Raw genomic sequence first — 11,932 nt, forward strand, 5'->3', positions numbered from 1 at the left:
TGGATGGATGGATGGATGGATGGATGGATGGATGGATGGATGGATGGATGGATGGATGGATGGATGGATGGATGGATGGATGGATGGATGGAAGTTTTGCACAACTGGATACAAAATAAAACCTGGAATTTCAGATATTTCTCTATAAATTATTTCTTTTTGAAACCTATCCAGAATGAAAAAGAACTTAAATCCAACTTTACGTTTTTCCAAACTACACAGGAACTCTGTTTTGGCTGTATCAAACTCAAAGAAGCTATATTTCAAACTTTTATCACATCAAAGTCTGCAGCTACACTGAAATACCTTCTTCAGAGTCTCCAAAGTATCAGTGTTCACTTTAGTGATGTAGTTGGTTTCTGTCACGGCATAGAAATCCTCTCCTATAGGGTAAACATTAACCAGGCAGTTATCTGTGACTTCAACTCCTTTAAAATAGGAGAAAAATCTGCAATAAAAAAAAAAAGGTAAAAATACATTTTAGGAAAGACGCATAATTTTAATATTCCCTACAACTAAAGAAATTATCCGTGTGCAACCAACCTGGAGAAGATATTCTTGCAGGGATCTGGGTAGGCAAATGTCCCAAACTCAGTGATAACCACACGTTTTTCTGTGATGGCTCGGACGTACGCATCTGTTCGAACAAACCTGAAAGAAGCAAGAAATTAAAGAAACAAGAACTAAAAATTAGTCGTGCTTAAATATGACATTTTTGTTTTTCTTGCATAACAAGACAAGAAACAAAACAGAATATTACTTCGGTTCTAAAAAGTCATGACATATCAACATTTATGTCACACAGTTTTTAAAATTTTTGTGCTGATTGTAATCATTGTGAATTCTGCAAATGTGCCGAAGATGACAAGGCTGTGGTTTTGTGTTCAAATTCTTACTTCCTGTAGTAAGTGACTTGGCCGTTCTTGAAGTCGAATTTGTGCATGAGGGCCTGTCCGTCAAAGAGGTGATAGAAGGGTTCATCTCCAACCTCAAAGAGTCCAGGTCCCAAACGGAGAAGACTTCCCTTCAGAAATGAAGGAATTCTACCTGCAAAATTTAAAAAAAATCTATTTTTCAATCACATGGTCAAAAAAAACTACATTGGAAAATCACCAATACCACAGTGATAAAAACAAACCTGTGACTGTTGTTGGCAGAGGTTCAGCAAGTTCCTCACATGTCTCAAAGATTTTCTTGTAGCTACCAGCCGGATGTTCAAACCTGTTATCAAAGAGTAATGTAACAAAGAAGCACGTTGAAATGAAGTTATATGAGGAATGTGTGGCATTGCATATAAGATTTAAACAGTTCCATGCTAAGCAGTGTGTACTTTTAAGCCTATCAATAATCTGTCGCAAACAGACAAAATATCCACATAAGAACATACAGAAATAGTAGAAATGTAAAACAAAGCTTGCCCTCCTTTTGCGATGTACGTTATTTCACTTCACCAGAAACTCACCTGCTCACCATGTTTTCCTCCTGCGTCAGTAACACACAAGTGCAAACTGTTTTGAAAACTGTGGGTCACTTCTGAGCTGGAAGCCTCTGATCTTCCAGTGGATTTGGAGTATTTATTTTCCCTGCCAACGTCACGGTTGCTGCGCTGTTTTGTAAATCTTTCCCCTGGCCAATCATGTCAAACCGTGAACAAAAATTCCTTTGTCTCTATATCCCTCTGATGGATAACTTGAGGACTGGCCCCTCCAGAAACGGATTTATTGAGCAAGATGAGTATTGCAGTAAACAATGCTTGGCAAAACTGTTGCAATGGTGCATGTGATTTTATTTTTGTCATCCTCAATAACTGCGTGAGCTTCCGTGTTGAGACATTTTGCGAGAATCACCAATACAATTTTGTCTGGAGATGTGCATGCTAGAAATGATATATGGTCTTTGTAATGAACAACTGAAACCTCTACTAGCTGAAATCTCTAATTGAATGTGGTAGAAGTATTTTCAGATTAAATTAGCAAAATAGTTTTATTTATTTAATAAATTCTGATTAAATAGTTGGTACACAGGCTACAATAAGATATGAAATAATATTACATTTACTGTATCAGGAACAGTGAAGGATTAAAACATAATCAGGTTATGACGTACCAAGACTGTTATATATAGTGCTAATAAGATGAAAACGTGCACACTAGTTCTTTGGTTTCCTTTAGCAATACAGGACCTCTGTTCAGGATAATCCAGGTGAAGAGATTAGACATAAAACAGAGTCTGTATTGTTCTGCCAAGGAACAAAAAAAAAAAAAAAAAAAAAACACCATGAGAAAAGCATGTTTCACCAGTCACAGTGCTGTGACGTGCAATAAGTCACATGCCATTCAATTTAAATAGTTTGGACAACAAGGTTGCCTCATTTTACTAAAAACAATCCAGAGCCAAACTATAGTTCCCAGATATGCTCTACCATGCCAAGCAGAAGTATTCACATCTCTTCTCTAGCATGCACACTGTGAGGCAATACTTTGTTTCCCTGGAATTTTGCAAGTTTTTTTTTTCAGTTGTTTTGTCTCTACCATTTTAAAACCACAAGAGTCTGATTTTTGGCCATTCTTCTTTGCAAAATGACTTAAGGTTAGCCAATTGGAACAGAGAGAATTTGTTTAATTTGTGAGCATCAGTTTCTGTGACCTTGTTTTAAATTTCTCAATAGACTTATCTCTGACCTGTCTGGTGACAGACATTGAAACAGAAGCCATATTTGTACTGAAATTAAATTGAAATACAGTATTTGTACACTATACTAAGTTTTACCAACTGAGAGGAGGAAAGGGCGACCTCTGTAGGTTATTAAGGGCGATTTATTTATCTCTTGTGCAATATTCATCTTGTCGCGCCACGATGTCTATTTACATAATTTGATTAAATCAAGTTAAGAGAAAATAAACGAAACCCAAAAAAGAGGTTACAATGTATAACTCCAGATGTTTCTTTGTATTTACGTCCTTCCCTTTTACGCATGCGCAAAAAACTCAAGCACTATCCAATATGGCCGCGACGTCCAGCAGTTGTTCCTTCTTCTAGGTGGCATCTAACCTTTGTCCTGTTGGTTATTTGCAAACAAAACGATTTTAATGCGATACGAATAGGCGCTGCAGTGATTTGTTTCCGCGTGTGTCTATTTTTGTTGTTGTTGAAAAAACGGTAGTTGTGTCGAAAATGAGTTACACGACGCGGGTGGTTCAGGTGACCAATGTGTCGCCAAGCACAACGTCGGAACAGATGAGGACATTGTTTGGTTTTCTGGGAACCATCGAGGAACTAAAGCTATTTCCGCCAGAGTGAGTTGACTACTTCGCTTTTTATTTAAAAATTTAAGGCTAGTAAAATGTAAGTACATTCAACTGGGGTCCAAAAAGCTGTGAAAGTCTATATTTTTGTGTAACGGAAATGTAGGCCGCACGCTTACCAGAGCACTGCCCTGAAGCTAACGCTAGCTTCCGAATTAGCATTTGCGTGAAAGGCTGTTTCACCGCTCTTTTTAAATCCCGAACAACCTTAGATCCGCTTTCAAAACTATAAACCAAACTGAGCATTAATCGCAAAAACAAACAAGCTAAAGAAAAACAGCTTTTTCAAAACCTTTTTTTATGTGTACAAGTCGGTCTACTGTAAGACAATGTGGTTATGTGAGTTTGCTGAAGAGATCTGTTATGCAATTCCCATGTCTCAGTGATATCTATCTACTTATGTCACCCACAGTTGCAAGATGAGACATCTAATGGTGGTCATCCATAACTATATACCCTGTCTTTTAATAATTATAAAATTTGAGATAGTAGTTTAGCTTTTGGGGCATTTTTATATATTTTTTTCTAAATTCTTCATTTGCAGTGATTCCCCTATGCCGGTGACTTCCCGAGTCTGCTTTGTGAAGTTCCAGGAGCCAGAGTCTGTGGGAGTGTCCCAGCATCTCACCAATACGGTTTTTGTGGATAGAGCTTTGATCGTGGTCCCGTTTGCTGAAGGTTTGTCTTGTCATTCTGCTCGTGCTCCTTTTGAATGAATGTCATTATTTGTGAAAAGTAACAATGTTGCCAAGTTAAATGGATCCCATTTCCTCAGCTCAACTTATTGTGTTTTATTTATATATAATTTTAAAGGAAGATTGATTGAAACAGAAACTCCAGGTTCTTCTGGTTAGTAAAATGGCGTGTAAAGCAGATTTTACCTTTTTTCTTAAATCAAGAGAGGTAACACCACAGTGCAATTGTTCTTGCTTTTTGTGGATTATATCTCTGGCTTATCTTTTCTTTTTTTTTTCTTTCTTTTTTTTATTTTTTTTAGTTTGTCTAGCTTTTAACAGGTGCTGCTTGTACAAAGAAAAAATTATGTAATGTAGCAAAAATCTGCTTTACACACAAGAACATCCCCCAGCAGCAGGCTGTGCAGACTCCTCAGAGTTCTGAAACAAAGTAGAACAAAAAGCACATTGCCATATGTACATTTTCCCCCATATTGGACTATCCACTGTTAAACCTCTCTCTGTTATTTGTGTGTGTGTATGTGTGTGTGTGTATGTGTGGTTTTTGTAGTGAAGAAGGCAAAAGCAGCCCCCTCGTTGATGGTCGTCTGCCTGCCAACAGGGAATTGTAGACATTTGCAAAGGCCAGCAAGCATTCAAGCCCCACCCCCTATTTTGTCCTCTATTCTGTCTCTGCCTGGACTTTCTCTTTCCCTCTTTTTGTTTTCTTATTTTAAGTGGTTTAGAGTATGACGATCAGACGTGAATTGCTGGTTAGAAGCATTGCTTAACATGCAATGTATTCAACCTCTTAAAGGGCTGCTTGGCCATGCATTATATTGGTGCAAGAGAGTCATACTCTTAATGTCAATTTTCTGGAAGACGGAGCTAAAAACAAATGTGTGTTAACTCACTGCTGCAAAAGAAATCGATAGTTTTAATAAAAACCACTATGTTGTAAATGTTTAACAAAACCCAAATGTGTCAGTGTACAGACATTAAAACGGTTTCTACCAGAAATATATATATATATATATATTTTTTTTTTTCAGTAAGAGATGCACCAATGAGGTTTATGGCTAATTTGTTTAATATTGCTGTAAACTTTCAAAATTAGTTTGATCTTTTTCTGGTTTTGCTTTTCCAATAACTGTTCAGTTTTTCTTTCTAGTCTTGCGATGAGAACACATTTGTATTAGAAGCTGCAACACACCACATTTGAGGCCGTTAGTTTTCGTTTTACTCAGACAAAATGCTGAGAGTTGACATTTTAATTTCTCTTTTGCATTTTATATTAGAAATCAGCACGATGGGTTACGTTAGCATTACTAACTGTACATGGTATATTCCCTTGAGAATTACCAGCATTTAACTCGGACCTCTAAAACTCTGGTGACAAACTTAAAACTAAAAATATAGGAACCATTTTTTTTTTTTAAAGATGTTCATCTTCCTTGGTACTTTTTTGAAGTACTTTTGGCTTGGAATGATGTTCTGTTTTTCTGATTCAGAAATGTGTGTCATTACCTTTTAAACCTGAAAGTTAAATAGTTAACTAATTAGTGAAGAAGCACTAAACAAAGAGTAACTCTCTATGTTGTAGTCTGACTGAACAGCAAACATGACTCATCAGAAAATCATTTCTAAACTACATCCACTTCCTTTGATTTTAATATCTAATTAAAAAGATCAGCTTTAAGTGTGTTACCCAGAGTAAAACATCCTCATTGCAGATTGTAGAAGCACTCGGGTATGAAGCTTGTTAGAGATTACATGTAGCACATTCAGGAAAATATTATTATTTTTTTTATTTTCTGACCTGCAGGTCAACATATAAATTGTCTGATTTCGGTCACCAGCCGGTTTCTCTGTGCATCTCTAGATTTATTAAACTTTGCTAAAACAGCATACATACAAGATGCTTCAGGAAAAAAAAAAATCTACATGAACTGAGTATTTTAGCATTAGTTGTGGCTGAGTGACTATTGAATATATTCAGACACATTCATGCTTAAAAGGTTGACCTTGAAATGGCATTAGCTTTTTTGGGTTTTGTTAGAACCAGGCATCTGAAACATCAAGGTGGCTTAAAATAACCCTATTCTTTCAGTGTGAGCTAAACCTGGACTTCAAAAAGGGTAACTCTTTTCATTTACTGGATGCCTGATGTCACTGATGATAAAACTCCTTGTTGTTAATTGTATGAAATATCCACCCAACATGACAATGCTGGTGCAATATTCTCTTTTAACAGTGGTCTTTTTTTGTTTTGTTGTTGTGTTTTACAGTTCTTTTTCCTGGCTCAGCCAGTCCTGTATACCAGACCCTGCAGAAAATACCATCCAACAGTTTTGTGTCCTGCAGCAATTTCTCTCTCCAGTGTGCTCTTGTGTTTAAATGTTTTCCCTGTTGTGTGTCTGAATTTAGGTCATGTGATTTCTGTGAATAAGTTGCATTGGGAATAGGTTGAGACAAATGATGAGGTGTTTGGTAATCTGCGCAATATAAAACATAAAACTTAGAGGTGTTGTGTATTTCATGTAAAGCTGATAGCTTTAAATAATAATAAAAAAAAAAAATATTCAAGACTTCATCCCCTGCCAAGGTGTGGTTAAGTGATGCAGTGTTGAGGTAAGGATTTTTAGCCTATGATGTACAGCAGGCACGCTACCTACCCTGAATTTTATCATTTAGTCTAACCACTTAATCATTCTGAAATGTGTTTTTGGTAAGTAGACACTGATAGCTTTTTTTTTTCTTTTTTTAGTTTTCCTGCCAAATCCTTAAAATTCTCTCTGTTGTGTGTATCTCGATTTTTCTCTGTGTGCTTTTAGTAGCGAAGCCGCCAGCGTGAGTCGCTTGTTTCAGTAAGCATCTAAATGAAAATTGAGGGCACACCCAACTGGAGAAGCCGATGTGCTTGCTAACGTTTGGTTCATGACTTAAAAAACACATTCAGGTGATATATTCTTGGCAGTGTTCATTGGAATAGTGTGATTTATTCCAGCAATAGTTAAGTCACTGCAATGATTACTTTTTGAAGTAGGGAACTCTGATCTGTAAGTGACCACTTTGTTGAACCTAATTTGAAGAAATGCAGTGAGAAGACTTCTTTTTTTTCTTTTTTTCTTTTTTCTTTTTCTTTTTCAGAACGTCTTCTGTGAATTTTCCAAATGTGTAGACTTTCACTCCTCATGCCTGTTTTTTATTTTGCTGTAGGATCTATTCCTGATGAGGCTAAGGCTTTGTCCCTTTTGGCCCCAGCAAATGCTGTTGCAGGGATCTTGCCAGGCGGAGGCCTTCTCCCGACACCGAATCCCCTCCCAAATCCAGCTGTAAGGCTTCACATCTGCAGACTTTAACTAGGACAACATGTACACTACTTTGCTAGTGTGTTCACACCCCTTGACATTTTGCACATTATAACCACAGACTTTAATGTGTTTTTTTTTTGATGCACAGTGTAATGCGTAATTGTTGAATGGTTTTAAACGTTTTACTAAATGCAAGTCTGAAAAAGGAGGACGTGTTTTTAGCCTAAAAAAATGGTTTTCTGTTACGTTAAATTACGATAAAATACATTGATGTTTGTGGTGCCACTGTGACAAAATGTGAAAAGTACTGAGACATAAATACATTTTAACCAAAGAACTGCCCTTTCTGTTCCACTTTTTAGTTAAGTTGCCTAATTCAAATCTTTGTTGCCTAATTTGTCATTTTTAGTAGCAGTGATCTAGCTGCTTGAAGGCCTGTGTTTTGCCACATGTGGGTACAAACATTATTTACTTCATTTTTCAGCTTGGAGGCAACCCCTTTGGTGCTCCAACCATAGACCCAATGGCAGCGTTTGGATTTGCTGGACCCAATATGAACCCACAGGTGAAAACTTTATGCCACTTAGTTCAGCTGCTGTTTTTCCAAAAACACTTCAGATTTTTACACTATCTTCTGTCTTCTTACAGGCTGCTGATCAGTTGCTAAAGATGATGACGGATCCAAAGTAAGTGTGCGAAGACGCCAAAATTAAATGAATAAAAGCAATTTGGTGTAGCTGCAGAGGTTAAGCATAAGCTCTTCTCTCTGATTAGACTGAATCCCTTGGCTGCTGGTTTGAACCTGAGTGCGAGCCTGAAGGCCGATGCGTCAAATAAAGAGATTGAAGAGGCTATGAAGAGGGTCAGAGAGGCTCAGTCACTCATTTCTGCTGCTATTGAACCTGGACGTGAGTGCTAGAATATTTCCCTTTTACTTACCTTGGATGTTTTTTTTTTTTTTTTTTTAAAATAAAGCTAAATAAATGAGCTGCAATGCATTATGAAACATCTAAGGTGCTATCTATGCTTCTTTCAGATAAGGAGAGCAAAAAGAAACATTCTCGGTCTCGATCCAGGTCCAGAAGAAGAAGGACCAGGTCACGTTCAAGACACAGGTATGGCTGTTATTGAGACACACGATGCAGCTGGACCGTTTGTCTGTGTGTTGACTAACAAGTTGTATCGCTTGGCTCTTCAGTCGCAGGCGAACCAGGAGCAGATCAAGACGCAGATCCAGCTCGAGGAGCAGGCGGCGTTCCAAAAGCCCACGCAGGAGACGCACCCACTCCAGAGACAGAGGCAGGCGAACTAGAAGCAGATCCAGGTGAGTTCCTAGTGGAAGAGTTTCACCTGGAGCCCGCTGTGTGACATGAGCAACTTGTTGGTGATGTATGTGTCTTCCATTTATCAACAGAGACAGGAAGAAGGAGGACGTTAGCAGGAGGAGATCAAAAACGCCTCCTAAAAGCTACAGCACTGCCAGAAGGTCACGCAGTGCGAGCCGGTGAGTGAGATCAGAACCCGCTTAGTTTATCACCACAGAACTTTGTTTGCTTGAACACCACATGGGTGTAAATAGTTAGAATGGAGCTCTAAGTATTTCTGTACTTATTATAGAGAACATGTGTGATAGCAAATTTGATCAGCATTTTAGCTTAAACTACCCAGCCCCTGCTGTCTTTACAGGCATACAGTATAATTACCACCTATAGATCCTTTATTGGCCATATCGGTATGAAAACATCTCCTCATTAAGCAGGTGTGTGTGCTTAGACAGAGCAAAGCTTTGTTGCAGGCTCGTCTGTTATTTGGAACATCTGTTCTTTACCTGCCATCTGTGCTATTCTGATTTTCACTAAAAACCGAGGACGATAAGAATCTTGCTTTGTACTGTTTGTAACTTGAGCATAAATTTCACCTTATGATTCTTAGAAAGTAAACAAAAACTGTCTAATTCTATTTAAGACTGCTAAGATTGACCTTAGCAATAAAACAAACATACTCTAAATTCAGTGGTAGTTTAACAGTGTATTACACATAATGATATTTTTCCCTTATTTGTAGAGTAACACAAATATAACACCCTGAAATTAGCCAGATTTGCTCATAGGCTGAGCTATCTGCTCATAGAGCTCATGGTTGGTTATATTTAAGTGTCCTTATAACTATTCTTTGTTCCTTTTTTTTTTTTTTTTTATCAGAAATGTTTCATAGGAGAAAAGTGTAGAAGCTGATTTTCAGCCAGCTGCCTTTCAGTGGACAGCAACAGGAGGGAAAGGCTTTACTCAGAGAATCATTTGGTTTAAACCAAAGAATTAAGACATTTGTAACTGTTTTGAAACCATACATTTTTACAGCCTTTATACCTTTCCTATATACTTGGGCTTATTTAACTCTTTATGCCATTTCTGATCTACTCCACAGGAGGCGCAGGAGAAGTCGCACCGCCAGCCGATCTCCAAAGAAGTCTCCTAAAAGGAGAGTTTCTCCCTCTCCTTCCCCTCGAAGGTTAGTGTACTGTGATGTTTGACAGGTCTTCTTGACGGTCTACAAAAATATTGCAAAGTGTGGAATTTAAAGGCTCAATAATTAGGTACAAATGAAATAAACTGGGAAAATGTTTTTATTGTTAAGATTTTATTTTTCTTGTATATTTTTCCTTCCATGCTTCTTTCCTTTTGTCTTTCTCTTTCTTCTGTAGCACTTTTATATTTTCAAATCAATGTAAATAACTGGGGAGCTTTAGAAAGTTGACTATGGAGATGGTCTTTTTGCATTAAAAAGGTGGAAAATCCCTAGTTTAATCATGTCAGGTTTCATTGCATGACCACACTAATTTTCCTTAGAATTATGTTGCCCGTGTTGAAGTTTCATTGGGATTTTCTCTCTACTTTGCACAGGCACAAGAAGGAAAAAAAGAGGGACAAGGACAGAGAGAGGGAACGCAGGAGTGATAAGGAACGCGTTCGCGAGGAACGAGAACGCTCTACTAGCAAGAAAAAGAAAAGTAAGGACAAAGAGCGGGAGCGGGAAAGAAAATCAGATGGAGACAAAGGAGATATTAAGGTTTGTTTTGTATCTGCAGAAACTTTATTCTGAAACTATGGGAATCGGTTCTACTGTCAGCTTGCGTAGAAAACATCCAGTGACCCAATGTTTTGTTTTTGTCTTATATTTTTTTTGTCATACAGATCACTAGAGATTATGATGAAGAGGAACAAGGTTATGACAGCGAGAAGGAAAGGGAGGAGAGGAAGGATTCAGACGACTCTGCCATGTCTCCTCAGTCTGTGGAGGGAAACGGCTCAACCCGGCTCGTAAAGCAGGCCAAAGTTAACGGCGCTGATGATCGCCACGAAGAAGACATGGATGTCAGCGACTGAATGCTGTTTCATCCCAATGTATCCCACTTATTTTGGTTAGAAACATTCTACAAAATTTCCCCCACTTGGGTAAATCTAAAATGTGAAGTGCTTGGAAAAAACAAAACAAAACCCTGTTTATCGTACAGAAACAAGTCTGTCGTTTTTGAAAATGTATATTTCAGCGTTGTTTGCCTAATAATTCGTTTTTCATTTCTCTTTTGTCGATAGTACACATTTATCCCCTTGCCACCACAGATGTAATTAGTTTAAACTGGAAGTAGGTTTGCTTTACTACTATTGAGGTCGTGTTTTCAAATTTGTTGCTTTATGTATTGTATCTTTTTTTAGTGTTGTGGTGTATGCGTCTTTCCCGCTTCTTCACAGAACAGTTGCATCTTACTTCTGACCTACAAGTGTTTTATCAAGAATTTCTTTTATATAATAAATCCTGTTTGAAGAGCTAAGAGTCGAGTTGTCTGTTTTTTTCAGCTTCCTCTCTGTGCAAAAATATGAATGTTGGTTTACCAAGTTACTTAAAAGGAGAACAGATATTTTTGGTACCTGAACAAAGCCATGTTTGGATGATTTCAATGTTTCAACATATCCCATCCTTCAGGGAACTGATTTTCAAAGTACTAGTCAAAAACAGTCAAAATATGATATAGTGCTTATTGGTTGATGTATTGCTACAGTAATGCATCAGAATCAAACATGGCATAGCAAGAGTTTAGTGATATTTAATCCAAAAGTGTTTTCTATGTTGAAAATATAAAAATCACTGGAATGCATTAACCAATGCAGGTAAAACGATTTCAAATAGAAAAATGTTACTTTTTGACTAAGCTGATTACTGCTTTTCTGTACAATGTAATATGGTGGAATGCTTCCAGTTCAGTAGTTAAAAGTGCACTCTCCATTTTCAGAGCAAAGTTTTATTGGGTTCTTGAGCCTTAGTCACTTCATAACAATGGCTTTGCTCAAGGGTTAAAAACTGTTGCGCAACTCTTCAATTACACATGTGACCTTTGACCCAAACAGCACCACACTGATAGTTTAAATGACACTTACTTTAATCTAACTTTCACATAAGAAACATCAGATATGCCTCTTGGTTGAAATTAGATTTATTTTGTATGAAATTAACTGTTTAACCACTAGCTGAACCAGAGCCTCTTGTACTTGAGTAGAAAGAAACTATATTTAAAAAATAAAAAAAAATGTAGTTTTTGCCTACAGCTTATGATTTGAAAGTGAAGGGGAAACATTTTAAGCAC

General features: G+C 37.4%; 2 protein-coding genes across 3 annotated transcripts in view; one reads left to right on the forward strand and one right to left on the reverse strand.

Annotated features, from left to right (window-relative positions):
- The window catches only part of rpe65a (retinoid isomerohydrolase RPE65 a), a 4,824-nt gene extending 3,254 nt beyond the window's left edge, over window positions 1–1,570 (reverse strand). The window contains exons 1-5 of the mRNA XM_007548703.2: window positions 1,463–1,570; window positions 1,139–1,221; window positions 897–1,047; window positions 544–651; window positions 307–448 (exon numbers count right to left, since the gene is read on the reverse strand). Of these exons, the coding sequence (XP_007548765.1) occupies window positions 307–448; window positions 544–651; window positions 897–1,047; window positions 1,139–1,221; window positions 1,463–1,473 (495 nt within the window). The 5' untranslated portion in view covers window positions 1,474–1,570. The remainder of the gene's footprint in view (window positions 1–306; window positions 449–543; window positions 652–896; window positions 1,048–1,138; window positions 1,222–1,462) is intronic.
- A 1,413-nt stretch (window positions 1,571–2,983) lies between these two features.
- On the forward strand, window positions 2,984–11,119 carry LOC103135787 (serine/arginine-rich splicing factor 11-like). Of its 2 annotated transcripts, none has more exons than XM_007548702.2 (12): window positions 2,984–3,296; window positions 3,850–3,983; window positions 7,199–7,314; window positions 7,778–7,858; window positions 7,942–7,979; window positions 8,068–8,201; window positions 8,330–8,408; window positions 8,492–8,617; window positions 8,708–8,797; window positions 9,718–9,801; window positions 10,194–10,300; window positions 10,485–10,578. In XM_007548702.2, exons 1-12 carry the CDS (start codon window positions 3,175–3,177, stop codon window positions 10,490–10,492), a joined length of 1,119 nt encoding a protein of 372 aa, XP_007548764.1. In that variant the 5' UTR covers window positions 2,984–3,174; the 3' UTR covers window positions 10,493–10,578. The 2 variants fall into 2 exon arrangements, with proteins under 2 accessions (XP_007548764.1, XP_007548763.1); XM_007548701.2 differs by having other exon boundaries at window positions 2,985–3,296; window positions 10,194–10,359; window positions 10,485–11,119.
- Window positions 11,120–11,932: the final 813 nt, after the last annotated feature.

The sequence above is a fragment of the Poecilia formosa genome, unplaced genomic scaffold (genome assembly GCF_000485575.1).
Source record: "Poecilia formosa unplaced genomic scaffold, Poecilia_formosa-5.1.2 Scaffold27, whole genome shotgun sequence".
NCBI classification, from domain to species: domain Eukaryota; kingdom Metazoa; phylum Chordata; class Actinopteri; order Cyprinodontiformes; family Poeciliidae; genus Poecilia; species Poecilia formosa.